The sequence below is a fragment of the Verticillium nonalfalfae genome (genome assembly GCF_003724135.2).
Source record: "Verticillium nonalfalfae strain VnAa140/NRRL 66861 chromosome Unknown scaffold_50, whole genome shotgun sequence".
Lineage (NCBI taxonomy): Eukaryota > Fungi > Ascomycota > Sordariomycetes > Glomerellales > Plectosphaerellaceae > Verticillium > Verticillium nonalfalfae.
Genome location: NW_021167275.1, coordinates 92321 through 115772, shown reverse-complemented (window position 1 = coordinate 115772; position 23452 = coordinate 92321). Strand labels below are relative to the sequence as shown.

The window sequence follows — 23452 nt, the reverse complement described above, 5'->3', positions numbered from 1 at the left end:
TCGCTTTGCAAACCGCATTCTTCTGATTGACCTCCGACGGCCATCACGCAAAACAACATGGCGAACTCGCACGAATCGACACCGAGCATGGTGCAACTGGTCCAAGTGACCAAGACCATTACGGAAACATAGTCTGCCATTGCCGCGACGCAGAGCAAACTGGCAGAGACGCAGAACACCATTGCCGCCACACAGCAGTCAATGCTCGCCACTCTTGGCAGTCCGAAGCCGGAGAAGGAAGAGAGTGTGTTACAATGCCGCAGGACCAGAGGTGAGGATGAGCTGACATTTCTGTTCTAGAGCCTGTCAAAAAGGCGTGCGTACTTTTTATTGGCGCCTGTAGCCTTTCCAGAATTTTCTCATCCGCCGCTGATATCAGAGTGGTCAACTGGACGAAGGCGTTGCCCTCAGGCGTGATAAATGAGGTACTTGGTACCAGACCAGAGCGTGGGAATTTGAATAGATTCTCTCCACACGGTGAAAAGGTTTATGGCGGCGATTGCAGGGGATTTCTTCGATTTTGCAACTCAATGCCTCCGTCCGGGTATATGGGGTGCTTGTAAAGAGGCCTGGCGCGTAACGCAGGTATATAGACGTTGGCGCTTGTACTACAGATGGCTCAACACATAGCGCGGCGCTGTTTTGCTCCCATGGAAGTGCCGATCAGACGTGGAGGAATGGTGTCCCGTGTCAGTGCTTGGTAGGAGCAGAGTGAAGAGTTCTTCCACGCATGGCCCGTAGGCAACAGATAATAGGTACAGAGCTGTACTACGGTTGAGTTCTGGCCCTCTGCCATCCTTACATACATGTTCTCTTAGTCCTCAGCCCCTAACCGCCCCCCCTCTTCGATGATTCCGTAAGGCCACCTGACATGCACGTAGAGCATATGAATAAAGCAATGCTATGATTGGCATAATCAAGGCTTTGCAAATGAGCTTGTCGTCGAGTATCTCGCTAGGACGAAGACCTAGATGACTTTGTCATAGATAAAGGTAAAAATAAAAGAACAATGTTGCTCGATGTCAATGCGCCCTTTAAAAAGGAGGTGAGGGATCAAGTACGAGCCTCTTGGTAAACTAGTTATGAAGGCATAGCTATGGGCTTGTAGCTTGGCCAGATATCCCCCGCAACAGGTTGCCAGCATTGAAATGTGTTGCTCGCGCCGATGCTGAATCATAATGTCGTATGATCCAATTCATGGCCACCATTGCACGCGGTGATTTGCGTCACCTTAGGTACCTATCATACCTACCTGACCTATGCTACCTATGAAGAAATACCTACTCTAAGTACCTAGGTAAGCAGGGCGCATTTCGCTCCATACTTTCCGCCTGATTCGTCCCTGCTGCAAGTGATGCCAAAACAGTTTCCGCAACCTCGTTGTTCTCACTTTTGGTAGCTACACTTTAGTAGCTTCTCAAGTCTACGACACCTACTTTTCTAGTTCACAGTCAATCTCCTCCTTCCCACCAATCCCATTACTTTTAAACCGCCGAAGATAGTACCTCAGGTAATTGCGAGAGCATGACGACCTCGGAGAAATTAACACAAGCTGCGTTGCAGCTGACGCGGGCTACAAAGACCATCTCGGAGGTACAATCTGTCCTTGCCAACACACAGAAAGCAATGGCAGAGACTCAACATTTCATTGTCAAGGCACTCGCAGATCGTGCCCCGGGGCAGCAATCATGTATACCACAAGCTCTTCCCACAAAGCGCCCACACCAGCTAATACTTAATGCCCAGGTCCTGAACAGAAAGCCATGGGTCAGCTAGAAACCACGGTCATTGCAAACGTCTTTCACAAATTTGAGCGCCTACCCGTCGAAATCAGGGTATATATTTGGACAATGGCCTTGCCGGCTGGGAGAATATGGGAAGTTTATGACGACGCGGACGATGAGGAACCTCGATTCTATAACCCTCGACCTCCACCACGCATTCGCGGCGCGTGCCGGGAAGCCTGGCGAGTTACTGAGGTAACCGGATGCTGGGCACTGGACTACATGTGGTTCAACAAATACCGCGACGTTTTCCTTGTGCCGGATGAGCTCGATTGTGGTTTCACGAATATCTCACTTGTCGAAGAGCTTTTTCCGAGCGTACCCACGATTGCGGTTGACGGCCGTGAGCATTCGGTCGACTTGCTATTCAATCATCTCTACGGCCGACGAACCGTCATATTCTTGTTTCACTTTACGTGCAAAATGCCCGTCGAGCGTATGACATACCGCACCCCTCACTTCTACACCCTTCGCGAAGGCGATTCCATCGATTATAGGTATACGCCTCTGAATACAATCCCAGAGCGGACTTGGAGGGACTTTAGACGCAGTCAGGAACGGTAATGGACGACGCGGGCTGCAAATAAGGGTCTCCCGCTTTCCGGCATTCCGAAGTTCGAGGGAGTCGAGATCGTGCGTGAAGTCTCGAGGTGAAAGCGGGAACTTGGTGCTCAGATTCGAAAATTGGTCGGCAAGATACCTTGGTCAGGATCCATCTCCCTCTGGCTGGCGACAAAGTCGTTTGACAGCTAGATGGAGATCCAGGAGGAAAGCATCAGATATCTAGACCATCTACCGCTTCTCGTCGCTAATTTCATACCGCATTTGAATCAATTAGCGATCCACGCTTTCACGAAGATGGTTGCTCGCAGGGGAAGCCGAAGTCGGATTAATAAGGCAGCCACCTCACGAGCACAGACCACCGACGCCAGGCGCAGGTGTGGCTGCCACCCATGCTGCTGATTCGTGACAGTGCTGACCCATCACGCGACCCGACCACAGCCGAACTTCATTCCGATGCTGTGAGATTCCATGGATTTCTGGAGCCTCCTGCCTCCTCACCTCCCAAGTTCCGTCTCAAAAGGAGCTCGAGCGACGATGCCATGAACCATGCTGCCACAAGACACAATGGCGACGCAAACGATGCGCTCTCTTCCCCCCGGCGTGTTCTTCATGGACAATCCCAGGAAGGCCAAGAATCGCCTGGCACAAAGGCGGCTGCGAGGTGAGTGAGAGAGCGAGTGTCTCGCCATGCCTCAGCCTCGACCACGCCCCCGGCTGACGCATAACCAGAGAAGAGAGCACAAGAGAAAAGAGAAGCCAGCCGCCGCATCGAGGAGCTTTCCGATACAGAATTCGATGTTTGGACGACACCGTATTCATCACATCGCCTTGCTTCCTCAGACCATTTCCTCCAGCAGCCCGTGTATGAGATCCACCAGACCGGGGCAGATGTCACCCCAGGCATCACATACGATATGGTTGACAATGCACCCGCCCCGCTGAACGGCGTCGAAGCCAACCCCACAGAGCCCTACGATTATGCCTTTGAGACAGAGATCCCGTCATGGGAGGCACAGCTATTTGAGGAACTCGTCGAGTCGGGCGTTCTCGACAATGCCGCAGCCACAGCGACTACTCCAGCCACGTTAAACGCCACAACCTCCTCCCCGCCGCCCACCAGCGACCTTTGTGTAGCAACGAATCCTGCCGATGCAACTCAGCCCCCCGCCAGGACAATCGCCAGGACAAAAACGAGACTCTCTCAAAGCCAAGAAGCTCTTCAGGCCTTCCGAGCCAAACTCCTGTCTATCTGGACCGAACATACAGGCTGCACAGTCTCCACGAAGCACGACAAGCCGCAACCCCTCCTGCATGCCGCCGCTCGCCTGGGCAACTGCGAGATGATGCAGATGCTGCTCGACCACGGCGCCGACATCAACGCCCGTGACATTGAAGGCCGCACGCCTTTGCTTGCCGCCGTGGAAGCCTACAAAGGAGACGCCATCATCTTCCTGCTCGAGGCTGGTGTCGATGTCAACGCCCATGACGAGCAGGGACGGACCGCCCTGTCGATGGCTGTCGAATTTGACTGTGAAAAAGCTGTCGACCTGTTTCTCCGTCACGGAGCTGACCCCAATTTGGCGGGCTCAGACCTTCTGCGATCGACGCATTCTGGTTTCACGAAAGGACAGCGAGTCATTGAGGAGTGAGCAAAGTCTTTTCTGTTGATTACGATATACGAAACTACGAATCCGGCTTACCCGGTCGCCATACGACTTCTCACCACTCGAGGAATGACCCGTCGTAGCTGATGAACTTGCCCGAGTGTTCAGCCCTCGTGGCATTGTCAACCTTGGCCACAGAGTTAGCAATCTGCAAGACGGCGTATTCAAGGACCAGGCGAAAAGGCAACCCACAAGCTTCGTCACACCACTGACGCTGTCCTCGACGCTGATGGCGGCCTCCTCGGGCAGGTTGTAGAACTTGATTCCAGACTTCCCCATGTCGGTGGCGACGAATCTGTGAGAACAGGTCAGCCACGGCAGCTCCCTCACGGCTATCAGGGCTGGCTCATGTCTCACCCAGGGTGCACCGAGATGGCCGTAATGTTGGAGCGCCAGATGTGGATCGACTTGGTGATAAAGTTGAGCGCCGCCTTGGAAGCACTATAGGGAACCGACGGCCACGCGGCCGTTTTCTCGAGGCCGCCGATGGTGGCCATGAGCGTCGAGATGGACACCCACTTGGGGTTCTCGGCCTTGTCGAGCAGCGGCTGCGCGGCGTTGAAGAGGGCCGTGGGCGCGACGGCGTTGACCAGCAGGACGTGCTGGAAGTCGGCTGGGTCGACCGTCTCGAGACCGCCCTGGGTACCCGTGATGCCCGAGTTGGCGATGACGACGTCGAGCTTGCTGACGCCCTCGGCCTCGATCTGGCGGATGGCGTCGGCGGGGTCCGTCGTCGAGGTGGCTTCGATCTTGACGAGGATGAGGCGCGAGCCCGAGGCCGGCGTGATGGCCCGCAAGTCCTTGGCTGTGTTGGAGTCAAGGTCGCGGATACTGCCGATGACAATGTGGTTGGGGCGAGCAAGGAACGTTGTGAGGAATCCACGGCCGAGGCCTATGCCACGTTAGACGAAGTGGCCTTGTCAGTACCTAGGTTAACGAGGCGTGACTTACCGCGGCCGGCGCCGGTGATGAGGACGTTCGTGGTGGAAGACATTGTATGGTGTCGAGGCACTGTCAAGAATGGAAGTTGAGGGAGCTTGATCGGGATGTGTTGTCTGCTATGAAGGGCGGTAGTGATGATTGCTTCAATGTAGAACACATCATACCAAACCGGCGTCTTCCTGCGATACTTATATCAGAATCCTGTGCTACCCTGATGCCTGATTCCTGTCGTTTCACGCATCGCACCCATGCACATCGTGCCCGACGATGTGCCGTTTACGTGTCCCTCGCTTCTCATAATGACGCTGCAGCAAGAAAGCACTCGCCATGTCCAATAGCCTGTAGCGCCGCCCCCTTCACAGCACGAAGTGTCCCCCACCCGATCCAGTGGGCGAAATGAGTCTAGCGCTATGCAAGGTCATCGCTCACTGTGCAGCATCTCCGCCCGTGGTACGATGGGGCTCCGGCCGGAGTTTGCCTAGCGTGCTGCAGCGTGTTCCATGGCCATGATCCTCTTCTCTTGTTTCGTAAGCGGAGACCTGAGGCTTTGATGATGAATCACGGATGAGAGCGGCACGAGGCCTTGAGGCTGATCAATCGACGCATCACCGAGGTATGGCGAGTGCGCTGTGCTGGGAACTAAGATTGGATTCTAACTTTCAACCTAGGGCTATGCTTCTCTTCACTTCAATCACAATATCTGCGATCAGCACGTCATGCATGGCTACCCCTCCCTGGTGGGTAGTTCAAGGATGGTGGATACTGGACTTCTCAGCTTCAAAGGTCCCCCGAAGAAAGAGCCAGCGTATACCACAGGTCAAAGTTCAGTGCGGTACCGCCGCTGCCCCTCTCGTTGAGGGGTCTGTTCACCTGCTCCAGTTTGTTCCGCAACTCTGTGCCGTCATAATTCCCTCAGCCAACCCAGGCTTCCATCGGTTCGGTGGTGTAGTTGGTTTATCACGTCAGTCTAACATGGAGATGCCCTCGGGCCGTCACAAGTTCACTGAAGGTCGGGAGTTCGAGCCTCCCCTGAATCACTTTTTGCCTGTGCAACAGGCGGGACTTGAGGTTGGACTCTACTTCATTCCTTCGCAGCAGCTTGCTTGGCGTCAAATTTTTATTTTCTTCAAGATCTTTTGAAATGATTTCGTGTAAGGTCTAAGTCCCATAACTAAGATCGTAATGGTCGATGTTCCTAGAGGATACGGATTGCGTCTGGACCGCGGAAGTCGGACATAAGTGGGATAGCAATTGTGCTGCAGCAAACAATGCCACCGTACTGCAACTCGTCGCTGCTACCATTGCCGACTTGCGGCCTCAGTTTACTCGTCAAAAGATTTTGTATAATATTTCATCAGCTCCATGTACTAGAATCTTGACCCTATATGCAGGTTGCAATGATTATAAACATGCCTTGAACACTTTGTCTATCAGAGCTAGATCTCCACCTTGGAACGTACAGACGTTGTGGCTATCGGCCCCGATGTTCAGACAGACACTGGCAGCCGTCAGTCTTTTACATGGTAATGATATTGCCATTCTGCTGCAGCATTTGCGTCCATGCAAGTCGAAAGTTGTCGAGACATCCTCACCACATCCCCCGCCCACTAACAATCCTCCGAACGCTACCTCCGCTGCCGTCTTGCTTCAATAGCTTCGCTTCAACGGGACTTATCCGGTCTCTTCTTCCTCAACTTGTTAGGCCCCTGGGCCTGTGTCGAACGCATTTTCAGCCAAAAGGGCCTCTCGCTGCTATCCGCCGTGCGCACATCATAGTTGGTCCTCCCAAACATGCCCGGCGCAGTACTTCCCCGAAGGACTACGAAGCCATCTCTGGCCTCCCAACCATTCTGCTCCAGGAAACGATACATGGCCTCTCTCTTCGCGCGCCAAGCATCGTCGCGCCCATCACCGCTGATCCACATCACATCCCCGTACATGCTGCCCCAAAGATCATCTTTTGCGTCAAGCCACGCGATGTTCGGTCCCTGCCCTGTAGTCTTCTTGAGCGCCGACAGAACAGACGGCGCAGGATTCGCCTTGTCCCTCTGCATCTCGTAGCAGAACACGGGCGTCACCCCCCTGTCCGAACGCGGCACAAACCGCGCTCTCACCCACATGGCTTCGACAACTTCCCCTTTGCGCAACACCCCCGTCGCCGCCGGGGCCACGCTGCCCACGCGCGGCCTGAACAAGCGCCCAGCGCTGCTGAAGAAGTCCCGGCACTTGTGCCCCGGATACCGGCCCCCGAAGCACGGCTCGATGCCCAGCAGCACGCACTGCACGTGTAGCTCGACGAGCCAGACGTCTGTCTGCCGGCCGTCGATCCACTCGCTCGTCAGCCGACGGCTCGTGCGCCGGCTGCCGCAGAGGAGCGCCTCTTCGGCATGGTGCTCCTGGTATGTACTGCCGGCCATTTCGATGCCAAAGTCGCCCGTGCTGATGATGTTGCCGGAGCAGGCGACGATGCCGCAGGCCGTGTCGCGTCGGAAGGCGCGGCAGAGGTTCTGGACTTGGGCACGATACTCGAGCCACAGGGGCGTCATTGGGTCGATGGCGATGTCAGCGTGGGCTTGGGAGACTGGTCGGTCAATGGCCCAGGCTCGCATGCCGGGCGTGATCATCATGAAGCGGCCAGGCCTTAGCAGCCCCTGGGGGTGGGGTCCAAAGAGGGAGTGCTGCGGACTCGGTCCTGGGGCCTGCCACTCGCTGAGATGGGAGCCTGGGCTGTAGAATGTGCTGGCATTGTTTGCTGCCTGGAGCCTTGTCATGCTCGAGGGCCGGGCTGATGCGCTGGGTGCTGGCCGTTGCATTGGCCGCAGCGGGACTGGTTTGCGCGTGACTGCTCTACGAAGATGCATTTCTGTTGCAGCAAAGGTGCTAAGCCGCTGGTCTTCAGCCTGGAGGTGAGGTGCAGAAGGCGAGTCTCTGTTGGAGGCTGGCACATCGTCCAGGAACCCTAGCTCTTGGTTTCGAGGCTGCGGGTATTCTATGCGCACATCTTGTAGGTCGCGCCCGCCTCGAGATTCGGATTGCGAGCGGTCGCCGTAGATGCCAGCCATGCCGTCGGTTGCAGGGGGTACCCAGACCTCGTTTTGATGATTATTGTTCCATGAGGGAGCCGGTTGATCGATTACGCTGAAATCGGGCGATTTGGGAACGTAGCCCGTGCTGTTACGAGCGGTTTGAGGCTGCTGGCTGAGCCCGGCGTCCGCGGGAGATGGCACCCAAGGCAGATATGACAAGCCTCGAGTTTCTGCATCCCTTCCAGTCGTACGAGGTGGGATATACGGCTCTCTTTGCGAAGTAGTCGGGGCATAAGCCCAAGGCGGTCTCCGTACTTGATTCGGAATCTCGTTCGATCTCTGCGCCTGGTAAGAAGAGTCTGGCGGATTCCATGAGTGACGAGACATCTTGATCGCAAAGTTACCAAAGGCGCAATTGTGTGATTTGCAAACGATGGGCGGGGATGGACAAGTTTATCCATTGCCTCTTTTGCGCTGTGCCGCATGACTACAGTCCGGGCTGTAGCTCTGGGCGCAGGTTTTGCATTGGTGGCTTGGAAATTTCCTGATTACCTGCATCTATGTTTTCTACTTGTGCCTAGACCCAGGCGGATACGCCAGCCTTACCAGCGGGCTCGGGAGCACTTACAAGTCATGAACTGGGACGGAAGCAGCTCGGGTTCAGCTCTCTATGAAGAAATCATGCCAGTTTCAACTTTTCATTAACTGCAATGGTTCTGATCTGGTTCGAAACTTTCAATCAGAGGTACGACTAGTCCCCATGTTCCAGCTATCAAGATTGTACAAAGAGTGTAGTTTTGAGTCGTTGTACTGGTACATTTGTGATTGAAAAGGAGTTGAGGGCACTGCACTAGCGGAAGGCCTCATGGAGGTCGTTTGCTGTCAGAGCGTTGTTTAGAGCAGAGTGAAGAGGTCTTCCGTACGTAGTCCGCAGTAAATAGAACGTAGGTAGGGGGTCGGAATATATCTGAATTCTAGCCCTCCGCAGCTTAGGGGGCCCTCCGCAGCCTATATATACGTTCTCTCGTGACCCTTAGCCCCTAGGAGTCGGTAGGAATAGCTTTACCCCGTAGTAATAGCCCTCTCGTAGGTTCCTGGCCTCGCTCCGTAATCTTCTCGCGTAGCGCTCCGTAGTCTTCTAGCGTAGCGCTCTATATTACTCTCGCTAGTACTATAGTAGTGCTTTACCCTATTACTACTTAGTCGTTCTATTTAAACTTAGTAAAAGGCTTTAATTATCGATTTTTAGCGTTTACGTAGCTTATTTCTAACCTTCCTTTCTTTAGCCCTCTACTACCCTTTACTTATAAGTTCCCTCTAATCCGCGCTTCTCTATTATTTTAGTTTACTAACCTATAGTATCTTCTTTACTATAATAGTTTTATAATAAATATCTATAAATTCCGTAATTCTAATCGTACTATTCCGCTATTAATAACTCTCTTCTTAATTATACTATTACTATAACGTAAATACTCTAGAATATTAATTCTTAGTACTATATTAACTTCTTATAGATAGATAGACTATTTTACTATAGAGAAGTAATATTAGATCCGGGCCTCGGCCTAGGATAACTATCTTATCGATTAAGCTACTAAGAAGGAGGTCGCCTAGTAATAGCGCTACTTAGCCGCCCTATTATAAGATAATATAGAGTACGAGGTACTTTATAGACCCTATATTACTTATATAATATAGTACTAGTCTATTAATTACTTCGACTAAAAGGGGGCTACTATAGCTACCTCGTACTCTAAGTACGCTTATAGTAAGTATAAGTATTAAGAGGTTAGCCCTTTATTATTACCCCTTTATACTATTATTCTAATATCGTTCTAAGTCCCCGATTATATTAACGCTTACGCTATTACTATATAGCTTACTATAATATAGCGAAACCTAGTTATTATAGAGGCTATAGGCCTTCTATTTAGCTAATTCTTTATTATATTTAAAGCTATAATTAAGATTATAGGCTATAGTCTATATTATATTTATATTATTACTTATATTAAGAAAAAAGCTATAGAATATATTATTATTATTAAAAACGATAAAGACGATAATAATAACGATAATAAAAGTAAAGATAAAGAAGAAGATATAGAGGAAAGGGAGGTAATTATAAGCTCTATAACTATAATTAATACTATTACCTTAGCTCCTATTCCTATAAATAATTATATTATAGAGTAAGCCGAGTATATAATATATATTTAAGAGTTTATTATTACCTCCCTAACTATCTTTATTATAAGTTCTCTATAGTAAATTCTTACTCTATTATTAACTTACTCTATAATAATATTATTATTAAGATTATACTTCTAGGCTTTATTTATTATTTATTATATTTAGAATAATAGCCTCTAAGCCTAAATTAAAATCGTCGCTCTATTCTCTATAATTATCTTATTACTCTATACTTTATCCTCTTATATAATATACTTCCTAGGTCTCCTTTTTATAAGTCCGCTTTCTTATATTTAATAGTAATATACTTTCTCGCGCTTTAATAGATACCTCTAACCCTCCGCTTCTCGGATCCGCTATAGAGCCTATTCGCTATTCGATAGAGACGTTTCTCTAATATATAGTCCGAATAGTTCTTAATAGTAGTCTATAGAGTTAGCCTTCTATAGTTTTAAACTTAACACTTTATATTAGCGTAATCTTAAGAAGTATAGCCTAGCTAGCTTTACCTCTTATAATAAGCTTAAGTAATAAATAGAATATTACTTCGCTATAGTACCTTAGCTCTTCTAATTAAGGGTAGGTTTCTATAGACTCCTTAGGGTTCTTTATTTAAGCGTTTACCCCTCTATTATACGCTTTTAGCTATAGATAATACTCCTATATATAAAGCCTATAATTCTCTATATTCTAAGCTCGATAGCTTTTAATTCTTTATATATAAATTCTATTTATATAAGTTATATATAGACTTATTCTTCTATTAACCTCTAATTACTATTATAGTTAATTCTATAATATATTAATATATCTTTTATAGCTCTATATAGATTACTATATAATAGCTTAATTTATAATAATTAAAATACTCTATCTTAGAGAGTAACCTCCTCTATAATTAATAAAAGGTAGGCTTAGGTCTACTATAATACTACCCTAGCTTTACTAAGTTAATATTATCGATATAATCGTCTTTTAGGAAGTCCTCTAACTATTAGATTATATTAACGACCTCTTATATATTCTATAATTATTAAAGCTATTTAGCGAAGCTTTTCTATACCTTTAATTATAGTTTTATTAATAATTATTTAATATAATCTACTTCTATTAATATTAGTATTATATCTTCTATATTATCGGAGAACTCTTTTAGGAACTCTTTAATAGGTTAACTATCTTTCTAGCGTAATTAGTCCTATTTATAGAGTCCTTTATATTATATTTATATCGATCCGCCCTATTCTTTATAGAGAAATTACTTAAATTCTTCTTATAAATATCCTTTCTCTATAAAGTACCTCTCCTTATAGTCTATTTATATATCCCTTAGCTATAAGGGAAAGTACTATATTACTTAAGCGATATATTTATTCTAGTCCTTAAAATAGTCTTTATCGATTTCGAATTATTCTTTATAGCTTTATAGAAATCGCTTTAATATAGAGTAGGTCTCCGCTATATATTCTAGTAATTTTATTAATTTAATTCCTAATTAGCGTAGCCCTTAAGAGGGCGGATTAATAGCTATATTAAGTAATAATATATAAGCCCTTATAAGTTCTTCTTATAGTCTAGCCTCCGCTATCGGATTATAGAAATTATAATACTCTATAGTAGGAATATTACTAGGCCGGTCTTTATTAAAGGCTATAAGTTATTTCTTAAGCGATTCGATATAGACCCGCTTCCTAGTACGTTCTATAGCCCTCTCTAAGTATCCCTCTTCGTCGGTTTCGCTATCGTTATTAGGGCTCCGTACCCTAGGCCTAGGCCTCTTATACTCCGTAGCTAATTACTTAGGTGATCCGGAGTCTACGCGGCCTATAGTTATAGGAGACTCGTTAGAGAAGGTGCTCTCCGTACTCTTCTAGCGATAGGAGCTAGCGCGGGTCTCTATTACGTTATTATTTCTTATCGTCTAGGGTTTTCGGCGCGCTAGTAATTACGTAGATTAGTATAATATCGGAAGCCCTAACGGTCTACTCTATAGGGGTAGAGAATTTAGTATATTAGAGCGTTATTTAGAGTAGAGTAAAGAGGTCTTCCGTATATAGTCCGTAGTAAATAGAACGTAGGTAAGGGGTCGGAATATATCTGAATTCTGGCCCTCCGTAGCTTAGGGGGCCCTCCGTAGCCTATATATACGTTCTCTCGTGACCCTTAGCCCCTAGCCAGCCCCTTAGCTTGGCAGGCCCTTAGTGGCTCCGCAGGGGTCCTGACACTTGCGTAGCCTATCAAGCTTTAATTTTGTGCTGGTGAGCTCATACGAACTCCTCAGCCATAGCCTCCCTTCGATGGTGCCCTGGCTTGGGTGAACTTCACTCCAAACAAGGCTGTGATCGATCATACTAGCGGTTCAAAGAACCGAACAATCTCTTCCAACGTAGGATTGACGTACTCATCTTGGTCGTAAAAGTCCACATGTCCACTATTAGGCATGATAATCTTTCTCAGCCCCTTGTTATGCCCCTGAAGAGCTTCGAAAAGGGCTTCCGCATGCCATTTCTGTGCAGACTTTTCCCCAGCCACAATCAGTACCGGCTGCGTAAGATATATGTCTGCAAAGGACCATGGGTCGAAGTTGGCGAGCAGTGTAAGAGACCGGAGAAGCATCTTGTTTTCCGATCTGGGGTGCTGCGCCCGAGGTGTCATGTAGTAGTCATAGACCTTCAGAGCCTCTTCGGTGGGATTCTCGCCCAAGGGTGTTAAGATTGGAACGGTGACCGGCTCGCCACCCTTTGCTTCGATTTGCCGCGCGTGGGCTACCTGCTCAAGGAGGCTTAGCTTTTGAGCTGCAACGTCTTGACCCTGAGGACCAAGACGAACGCCAAGGCCCATGTTGACGGGGCTCACGACTGCAACCGCCTTGAATCGATGATCGGTTGTCGCCGCTGCCGTGGCGTAGCCGCCGCCGGCGCAGATCCCTAGAATATTGATGCGATCAGGGTCGATGAAGTCTAGACTCTGAAGAAGGTCGGCTGCAGCAGAAGCATCTGACACTCGGGCTGAGGGATCCTCAAGGTAGCGTGGTAGACCCCCAGATTCGCCTTGATGGGCGGCATCAAAACAGACGGTTACATATCCCCTTTCCGATAGTCTTTTCGCGTAAATGCTGACGGTTTGCTCCTTGACACCGCCTGTGGGGTGAAGGATAACAATACCAGGGAGTTTTTTAGTCGTAGAGCCGGGCCTGAAAAGAAGACCAGCGAGGTTGATTGAACCTTTAGGAATTGATATGGCGGACATGTTTGCGTATAGGGCGAGTGTCACAATTTTGAATGGAGTACTGCGTTGGTCGTGCCACAGTGCTACAGCAGTTGTCTAAGTATACGCACAATCAAGCCCTCCTCATCCGGCGACTGAGTCTCGCCATGGGGATTAGTCGGAGATAGCGGGCTTAATTATCTACGACTTTGGTACTTGATTGTCTCAGCTTTAAAACCGACCTGGAAACAAAAAGGCACTAAGGGTGTGGTGTGATCACCTTTGCTTCTGACATCGATTCGAAATCAAATGGTTGGTGATGCGCCTTCCTGAAAGATACTCATCCGATACTGTGCGATCAAGCGGTATTACATAACTGGTCCGCAAACTGAATTCTGCTTTGATATCTAGACTATCTAGCACATACCGTTGTGTCAGAGGCAGCTCTGGGTCCAAGAGTGACAGAATGAAGGTACTACGCCAGTAGGAGCCCCTGTTCCATCTGATTCTCTCCTGCTCAGATAAATATCTGCATGTTGAGCTCAATTGCCCAGAGGCCTCACTCCGGATCAAAAACTCATATCGCCGCGCTCTCGGAGGGTTTCCGGTGTTAGGGCATGATCCACGCGAAGCACTCCCTAAATGCGATTCCCGGGTCAGCCTCTTACTATTGTGCCAGCTAATTTATCGTGCTTGGAATGATAAACAAATATTGATCACATGAGGGTGGGTGCCTCCTCCGCCTCGTTTTTGCCTTTATTTTTCCACAGCATTGACTAGCGCTAACGCTCAGAAGCTTCCAGTGGATGATTGGAACCCTCAGCTCCGCCTCAAAAGTGCATGCTTTCAACGCTTCATTATTTAGATCCTGCAGTCAGTTTCTTTTACAAATGTGGTGTGCTCGAAGGAGCTCAGGACTTGATAAGAAGCCAGAGACGATGTAACCCGCGAGTTCCTGGATGATCGCTATGCGTCTCTGACAGTGCCTGGTTTTATCCGATGCGAAGTAAGCCTTGATGTGCGTTCTGCATCATATGAGAGACAGATCGGATTATCATGTCATCCGGGGGCATTTTCATCAAAGTGGGTACTTTTAGCTGTTTGTGTCTTGTAGGTGGAATCACAAAAGCCTCCGCGGCATTACAAAAGCCGTCACGTCATTACGCAGCATTTCGAGTCTGCTCTTATTTCTCTAATATAATACGTAGAGTACTATATTCACGCATCGGAATTCGCTCCAGGGATTGTAAAGGAGTACATTGAATCGACCGTCCGACGGGTGAACCTCCATCAGCGGCAGACTTACTTACCGAGGTGCTCTGTATCACGGCAGGAGTAGGAATAGGTGTAGTATTTGGTGCCTTAATTCTAGGTGTTGCAAGAAATCCTTCTTTAAGAGGTCAATTATTTTCTTATGCAATTTTAGGTTTTGCCTTCTCAGAGGCTACAGGTTTATTTGCACTTATGATGGCATTCTTGCTTTTATACGTTGCTTAATAAATTTGAAATTTAATCCTTTTATAGGAATATTACGTACTTAATTTTCTAAAAATTTAATGTATTTAATTTTAAAAAATTTACAGTTAGACGCTCCTAGTCCTTGAGGAATTTATTTCCAGGACAGTGCTACTCCTCAAATGGAAGGATTAGTAGAATTATATAATGATAATAATAATAATATATTTAAATGCCTTAAAATCCCCTAGGGGTAAACGGGCGCCTATGCGTCCCTATATACTGCTTATATAAGTGAAATCCTATATTCTAGCTACTACTAGGATTAGAGACCCCTTATAGCTATAGTTACTTAGGGACTCTAATAACTCTATATTAAGTTTTTCTATATTATATAGTATATCGGGTACTAGGTTATCTATAGTTATTAGGTTAGCTCCTTACTAGGCGTTAGCGCCTTAGGAGAGCTATAGTAATAGCTAAGGGTCTAGTTAGTAGTCGTATATATAGTTAATATCTAGGATAAATCGCGTTAAAGAAATCCGAGTCTCTAATTAGCTTAATAAAGGTTTCCTAGTTAGTATTAAGTATCGTATTAATATATTACCGTTAGCCTATCTATAACGGGTTCGACCTAGGGCGGGTCTTCCTATAGAATAGTAGGTAATTAAGGGTCTTATCTTTATTATATAAATAGGTCGTTTTTACGTCGGTATATCCGAAGCGGGAGTAGTATTTCTCGAAGTCCTTATACCCTATCCTCGCTATTAGGAGGTAGTATAGTTCCCCTCTCTTAAAGGTATCGAGCTCCTCTATAGGCTTTATTATAGCTTTTAGGTTAAGCTCTATATAAGTAATAGGTTATTCTTTCTCTTATTAGTATTTATAATTTAGGTAGTATTACTTATATAGAAGTCTTTTAATATAATTAAAGGTTAGTAAGGGGTTCTCTTTTAGGGTTTTATTAGCTCTTTTCTTTATAAAAGTATTAGCTAGTTCGTTATTATATATTCCTATATATCCTAGGGACTATTTAATATTAATTAGTATAGGAAAGCTTAGTATAAGCTTCTTAAACTTAATAACGGCTTTTTATAAGGATATTAGGGGTATTCCGTTTAAGTATTAGATTATTAATATATTATCGAAGTATACTATTATAGCTATAATAGAATCGTTTATATAGAGTAAAAAGTACTCTTTTAAGCCTATTCTCGCTATTTCGACTTCTATATCGAATACCTTTACTCTAAGTAGTAGTTAGCTTCCTTTATATATATATTATTTATAATTACCTTTAAAGATTACGTAGCTAAAGCTAAATAACCTCGCTAACTAGGAGCCGTCTATAAAGATAAAGAGGTACGTTATAGGAAGGGACTCGACTTAGTAATTAAAGCGTTTAGCTATTTCTTCCTTAGTATTAAGTATTAAAGCTTTAATATATTCTCTAAAGAATAGAATTAATTATAGGAATTAAGGGATTATACCTATAATAATAGTAAGAATAGTAGGCTATAGGGAGTTTCCTCTATTATAGAGAGTCTTATACTAGGAGATATAAGGGACTAGGGGATATACTACGTCTAGGGAACTAATTCTAAGGGTATATTAAGTAAGGGCTATATCTAGTAATATAGGGACTAATAAGGTACTTAACTCTCTTAGTATTACTAATATTAAGGTAATCTTCTATATAGGTAATATGCTTTTTATTACTAAATTAATTATAACTTATATCTTATTAATCTACTCTATTAGGCCGTTTTAAATAAATAGAAACTCTCTATTCTTCTTAAAAGTAATAGGTTAGTAAAGTCTAAGATACTAGATTTCTAATCCGTATAGTACCTTAAGTAGTATTATAATATATATAGCTTTATATATAGCTTTAAGTAGTACTCTATATATTACTTTATTAAGCCTATATATATATCCTATTATAGATCGTACTAAAGCTACCCTTTTCTTAATATAGTATTTAAAGGATAGGGTCTTATCGAGCTATATACTTAGCTATCTTATAGATATCTAGGTTAGTACTATTCTATTACTATAATTAATTATTAATAGGTTTAAGAGTCGGCCTTTAGTAAAGTATATAATCTCTATTTTACTTAGGTTAAAGTTTACTCTATTATCTTAGCTTTATTAGAGTATCTCGTTAAGGATTCTTTAAACTTCCTTTATTATATCCTCTAATATCTTATTTATATAAAGTATTATATAGTTATTAACGTATCTAAACCTATAAGCCTTTATATTTATATTATATATTAATTTAATATATAGTAAGAATAGGATCGGGGAAGCTAAGGACCCCTATAGGAGGCTATATTAGAGGGGAAGTATTTCTATCGTAAACCTTTTAGAGTATACTTAAGCTACTCTATAACTAGTAAAGTAAGATATTTATTATATTAGGTTATTAAGCTAGCTTTATTCTCTAAAGCGATAATAAAGTCTATTTTTAAGGATAATATCGAATACTCCTTTAATATCTATAATAACTATTATTATTACTTATTTTCTCGGGAATATAGCTTCGATATTATATATTAACGAAGCTACGATATCGTTAGCTAATCTTTTAAAAAGGGCTTTAGTAATTTAGGGGTTAAGGACGCCTTAGTTAATAATAACCTAGGTAATTTTTCTTATTAATAGGTATTTAAGGCCTTTACCTATTATCGAGAGGAGGGAGATTAAGTACTATCCTTTATAGCTATTAGCGTCTCTATTTAGTTTTAGGATTATTATTATATTAATTTACTTATATCGTAAAGGGTAATACCTTAAATCGAGGTAAGCTTAGTAAAGCTTATAAATAAATTCTTATATAGCTAGCTAAGCTACTTATAATATATTAATCGTAATAGTATTATACTCTAGGGATATATTACTAACCTTTATAAAGGCTACTTTCGCTTCTTCCTCTATTATAGTATTATCCTAGGCTAGTATTCGCCTTAGGTATATAGTAGTATTAGGGCTAATATTAACTTATATATCGACCCTCTCTATTAGCTTCTTATATAGGAATTTAGCTTTATTAATTAATATTAATACGAATATATCTCTATCTTATAGGGGGGGGGGGAATTAAATTAAATCCTTAGTTTCTCTTAGCCTATTACTTTATAGAGGTCTTAGTCTATCTTAATCCCTTCTACCTAGGTCGACTAGAAGGCTCCTTTAGCCTCTTTAATTACTCTATAGAACGCCTTTTTAGTAGTAGCTAGCTCTTCGAGTAATACTTTCTCTTTCTAGAGGATAGTAAAGACTTTACGACTCGTAATATACTTATCGTTCTATTATCGCTTATATTATAAAGGCCTACTATTAATTAATAAAGTATTAATAATAGCCTATAATAGGGTATTTAGTACGTTTACTATTATATCTAGCGCTTAATAGGTTAAGAAGTCGATTAGAAGGGTCTAAGCGTTCTTTATAACGAATTCTATAAAGGTAAAAGTATCGGCTATTATAAGTCTTCTTTTAGAGAGTTATCTATAATCCTTATTATAGGGTATTATAATAATAAGTATTATATAGTCGGATAAGGTATAGAGGTATAGTACTACTTACGTCCTAGCCCTTAGGATATTAGTAATATATAGGTCTATTATTAACCCTTTTAGGTTTATATCGTTATCGTTATAGTCTAGGTTTTAATCTTTTCTAGGCCTATTATAATATTATATAATAACTTTAAGGGTATTTAGTACTTATAGTAGATAGAGGTCTATTTAGTTCGCGATAGAGGTAATTACTAAGTATAAGGATACCCTTAATTATTAATTAATATACTATATATTAAAGTCGCTTAGTATAAGGTAGCGGTCGGGTAGGCTCTATATCTCTAGGAAATTAATAATATCGCTCCTTCTCGTATCTCTATAGATATATAAGAGTATAATACCTTAGACCTTAATATAGTAAATATCTTAATATAGGGGGTCTATAAGGTATAAGGGTTTAAGGGTATTAAGAGTTTTCTTAATATAAGTAATAATATAAGGTCGAATATCGAGAGAATTCTAGTTAGTAATTAGGGAGTACGTATTATAATTAGGGTTAGTCTTCGTTATATATTTAGTAATTAAGGTCTAAGGTTCTTAAATTACGACGATATTAGCTTTTTCTATTTTAGCGAGGCTTAAAGCGATATTATAGCTCTTATTACCTTTATTAATATTTACTTAGAAGATCTTAAATTATTATTTATTTATAAATAAGTAAAGTAATTAATAAAGTACTTAGGAGTATCTTATAAATAATATCTAAATTATAAGGGATATCGCTTAGAATTATAATAGCTTTATCTTTATTAATCTTAAAGTATATCTCCTTCTTAGGTATTAATATTATTAAGGTCGTAGCTAATATAGTCCGGTTATATATATAGGCTATATAAGTAATCTCGATACCCTATCGTCGGATCTATCGTCTCTTAGCTCTCGATAGTCTAGAGAGCCTTCTATTCTTAATACTTAGTCTAATAGGGTATTTATCGTAGCTACTCTTATATAAGCTTAAGTAATTAATATATTATAATAGCTCTATATATCCTTCTATAAAGTATTTCCCTTTATATCTTATATATAGTTATTATTTATTATAGGTTTTAATATACTAATCGTAGTAATTATTATAGTATAAAGGTAGCCTATTCTTATTAAGCTATTATAAAATTAAGTTACTAAAGAGTCGGAAAGGGTTCGTAAATATATTACTATCTAAGAAGGATATTATCTATATTTATTTATCCTTTAATATCGTCGTTTATATTATTTAGTATTATATAGGTTCTCTTAGGGTAATTATCTTTACCTCCTCTTTTATAAGTAAGTTAATATCGATATCCTAACCGTTATAGTCGGTTAGTATTCTAGGGACGTTCCGAACTATATATATAGCCTAAGTCTTAGGTCTCTTAATACTTATTACGTTAAGTTATTTAAGTAATTTAGTATTACTAATAAGTATAGTCTCTCTAATTCTATTAATTCTTAGGGTAATTATAATATTAATCGGAATCTTAATTACTTAGATAATATCCGTAACCTAGAGCGAATAAGATTAGATAATATAATAATAGATAATTATTAAATCGATACTTCTAATAGCCTCTAGGAGTTAGATAAAGATCTTATCGTTATAGGATTAATAGGGGGAGGGTTCTATATTATTAATATTCTTATTAAATTTAAGTAATATATTTCTACCTCGTATATCTCCTTTACTTATTATAGTCTTCTAAGGGCCTTTAATTATTATACCCTATTTTAGGGCTATAGAGGCTCTATATAGGATACCCGAGATACCTCGGTTCTTATCGAGTTAGTTCTTCTTAGTAATACTAGCGTAGGTCGGTCTAATAGGGGGGGGGGGTTATTATTTATAGTATTAGAGTTTATTATACTTTCTAATAATAATATCCTTTAACGTTATTACTAGTAATCTATTATAGTATCCGATTATAATATTATTTATCTCGTCGTAATTAAGGTCTTCTAGGGTCTTTTCGATATTATCGATAAGAGCTTTACCGATATATATATATATTAATTATACCTTCTAGAGCTTTATAATTTCGCTTATTATAGAGTTTTTAGGTAATTACCTTAAGGCCTAAGGCTAGCTACTAATTACGTTAATAGCGGTTCGTCTCTACGTAATAGGAGGTATAGGAGAGCTCTCTACGATACGTTTTCTCGGGGATCTAAAGGGTATTAAAGGAGGGCCTTTAGAAGTAGTCTAATTAGGGATTCTAAACTATAAGGTCCTCTACGTAGCGCTAAGGGCGCCTATACGCCTTATAAGAGTCTCTAGAGGAGACTCCCCGAGTTCAGAGGATATACTGATAAGGGGAGATAGCGGTTACTAGCTAATAGATAGGTCTAGATAAGGGGTTTAACCTACTTTTCCAGAAATTAAGAAGTATAAAGGAAGGAAGGTGAGTAGAATTACATGATAATATTATGTATTACTTAGTATTGATTTTATTTGCAGTAGGATGAATTTTATTTTCTATAGTTAGAAATTACGTAGAAACTAAATCTCCCGAGGCGGTATCGGTAGATTTTGCGCCTAATTTCAGTGTCCTTCTATACTTTCTGGTCTGTTTGATAAGTAACGCAAAAGGCGGGATCGAGCAGGGTTGAGTGGTCGATAAACGAGCCACATAAATTTTGCGTAGACTATCCAACAGCAGTATGTCAAATAGAAAGATTGGTACACAAAGTAGAAAGCTTCCACATCCAGACTCGCTAAGTCATAACCAAAATGGACTGTTGCTCACTTATCAGAGTCCAAGAAGCTGGGCATTATTCGACATGCTGGAACCTTGTGTGCGACCTCCGCGGAAACAGTCTTGATGTCAGGGACCTTGTGAAACCATTAGACCGGCAGTAGGGCACCTGGTACTCGAGTTTGTGATTCCCAGAGCAGGGACCGGGTGTTGCGAGCATTTGATTCTTATGGGGGGGTCTATAGGACATATTGTGAGGAGGGTCTTGATTGTTTGGAATATTAAGTGACCCATAATGGACCAATATTTGCTTATCCCTCAGGCTTCGCAAAACTCCTGCGATGCTTTACTGCTGTAATGAACCTCGCGGGACCAAGGGGGTGGCTGTCAGGCCACCCTGCGAAGCCGCCAGGAGCCGCCAAGCAGGGGGTCGACCAGGGGCTAAGGGCTACGAGAGAACGTATATATAGGCTACGGAGGGCCAGAATTCAGATGTGTTCCGATCCGATACCTATATTCTAACTACCTGCGAACCCTGCGGAAGAGCCCTTCACTCTGCTCTAACCCACGCTTTGACAGTGGCAGTGGGTCAACTGTTGTCAACAGAGGAGTCACGCAGGAAGGAGCCGAGCGTAAGGAGGGGCCCATTAATCGGAGAACTTACTCCCCCAATATCGAATTTCCATCCACTGAGAGACTCTCAAGAGATCAGCAGTTGTTTTCCTTTACTCGCCGTTAGACTACCGTGATAGCTGAATGGGGGGTCATCCACGGGGTTGGTGATCCACGCATATTCGTTTACAAGTCAATTTTGATCCACGTGAGCTCAGACGTCGCTGACCAAATCTTCTAATATTTCCTTCCTCCAACGGAAGAAAATACTTGCATGTGTATCATCTTCCATTCTGAGTTTGACGTGATCTCCGAGACGCATGGCTATCTGTCTCCCATGGTTCGGAGGCACAAACGTATCATGCTTTCCATACCAAAGATTTATGGGCAATTCATGACGAATGTCTTGAATGTTAAACCCAAACTCGTTGCACAATAAGTAGCCATCTTGACTGAAGCCATTGATGCCCTGGAGGTAGACCTGGCGGCTCGACATTACCATGCGTCCGACTATATCCTTATTGGTCCAAATATCTTTCTCTGACTCCGGAAATTGCGCATCTTGCTTTTTTGCTTGCTGTAATCTTATATCAAGACGTTTTTCGTCTGGAAAGTCAAGTTGCTCTTGGCTCTTAAAGAACCACGCGGCAAGGCGAGGAGCATAGCGCCATCCGTATGTGAACCCCAGCCAGTGGAACCAGCCCGCGCCGGCCATGCCGATATCAGGTGGTCCGATGCCGCATACAACGGTCACGCACTTGAGTCTTTCGGGAGCGTGTGAGACAGCACATGCAAGTGCATAAGGGCCGCCCCCTGACACGCCCTGCACAGTGGGATGTCAGCATTGCTCAAAGTCGGTCGAGACTGAGATATCCTGCGCACCAGTACTCCATACTCGGACAGCTTGAGATGGTCGGCGAGAAGCTCTAGATCTTTTGGATGATCTAAAAGTGTTCGGTCAGGCTGTGGCGTACTTAATCCCATGCCTGGACGATCTGTCGCAATGATGCGCACTCCAGTAGCGAACGCCTCCTCATGTAGATGTCCCGCTTCTACGCGGGAGCCCGGAAGTCCATGGCAGTAGAACACAGGCTTTCCAGTTAATAGCCCATATTGAGCAAATCCGAGCCGTCGGCCATCTGGAAGCATCAGAATATCCGAAGCGTCTCGCTCCGGAACCAGACTGCGTTCTGTAGCCGGGCCGCCTCGAAGATTTGGTCGTCTTCGGGTTCTTGAAAGGATGGATTCGAGATATGATGCCATCGTTCAATTGAAGATGATAATCTCTACTAGCAGGGATAGCTAGTAAATGCTCGCGCCGGGCAAAGGAGGGATTCTCGTATTTTATAGGAAGATAACAACTTGGTAAGCACTAATGCGATGTAACCACAGTACATAAGCCCAGTAGATCAGACGTCATGTACGCGCACTGGTAGCTTTTCCGGCCCGTGACATCGTCAACCATCACGAAATGTCACTGTGAGGCACCTTTCATGAAATTTGGAGTAACTTGCCAGGCGAAACGTTTTTTTCCCCATTCGTCGGCCTGGTCGAGTCGCAAAGATTCCAGGGGTTGAATGTTTAGACAATAGTACATGTGGGCAAGCTTGTACCCAGAGCATCATTGCCAAGCTCGCTTCCCCAGTAAATGCATGTTTCATAAGTATGACACGGCGAGGAGCATCGAATAGCATGCCTGATGTACCTAGGAAACACCAAGTCCATCATACCAGGATTTGAATTCTT

General features: G+C 43.6%; 4 protein-coding genes and 1 non-coding gene across 5 annotated transcripts; 2 read left to right on the top strand and 3 right to left on the bottom strand.

Moving 5' to 3' along the window:
• Nucleotides 1-1626: 1626 nt before the first annotated feature.
• D7B24_006857 (uncharacterized protein) lies at nucleotides 1627-3997 on the top strand (the record flags this gene model as incomplete). The annotated part of the gene is made up of 4 exons (XM_028640977.1): nucleotides 1627-1690; nucleotides 1747-2127; nucleotides 2703-3009; nucleotides 3085-3997. The coding sequence occupies 4 exons, from the start codon at nucleotides 1627-1629 to the stop codon at nucleotides 3995-3997; spliced, it is 1665 nt and encodes a 554-aa protein (XP_028494999.1).
• A 70-nt stretch (nucleotides 3998-4067) lies between these two features.
• D7B24_006856 (uncharacterized protein) lies at nucleotides 4068-5006 on the bottom strand (the record flags this gene model as incomplete). The annotated part of the gene is made up of 4 exons (XM_028640976.1): nucleotides 4068-4139; nucleotides 4205-4307; nucleotides 4370-4904; nucleotides 4964-5006. 4 exons carry the CDS (start codon nucleotides 5004-5006, stop codon nucleotides 4068-4070), a joined length of 753 nt encoding a protein of 250 aa, XP_028494998.1.
• An 882-nt stretch (nucleotides 5007-5888) lies between these two features.
• Nucleotides 5889-5991, top strand: D7B24_006855. Its single transcript has one exon. It is a non-coding gene; the product is annotated as a tRNA-Val (tRNA).
• Nucleotides 5992-6615: 624 nt separating this feature from the next.
• On the bottom strand, nucleotides 6616-8016 carry D7B24_006854 (uncharacterized protein; the record flags this gene model as incomplete). The annotated part of the gene is made up of 1 exon (XM_028640975.1): nucleotides 6616-8016. One exon carries the CDS (start codon nucleotides 8014-8016, stop codon nucleotides 6616-6618), a length of 1401 nt encoding a protein of 466 aa, XP_028494997.1.
• A 4506-nt stretch (nucleotides 8017-12522) lies between these two features.
• On the bottom strand, nucleotides 12523-13425 carry D7B24_006853 (uncharacterized protein; the record flags this gene model as incomplete). Its single annotated transcript, XM_028640974.1, has 1 exon — nucleotides 12523-13425. The coding sequence occupies one exon, from the start codon at nucleotides 13423-13425 to the stop codon at nucleotides 12523-12525; it is 903 nt and encodes a 300-aa protein (XP_028494996.1).
• Between the last annotated feature and the right edge of the window lie 10027 nt (nucleotides 13426-23452).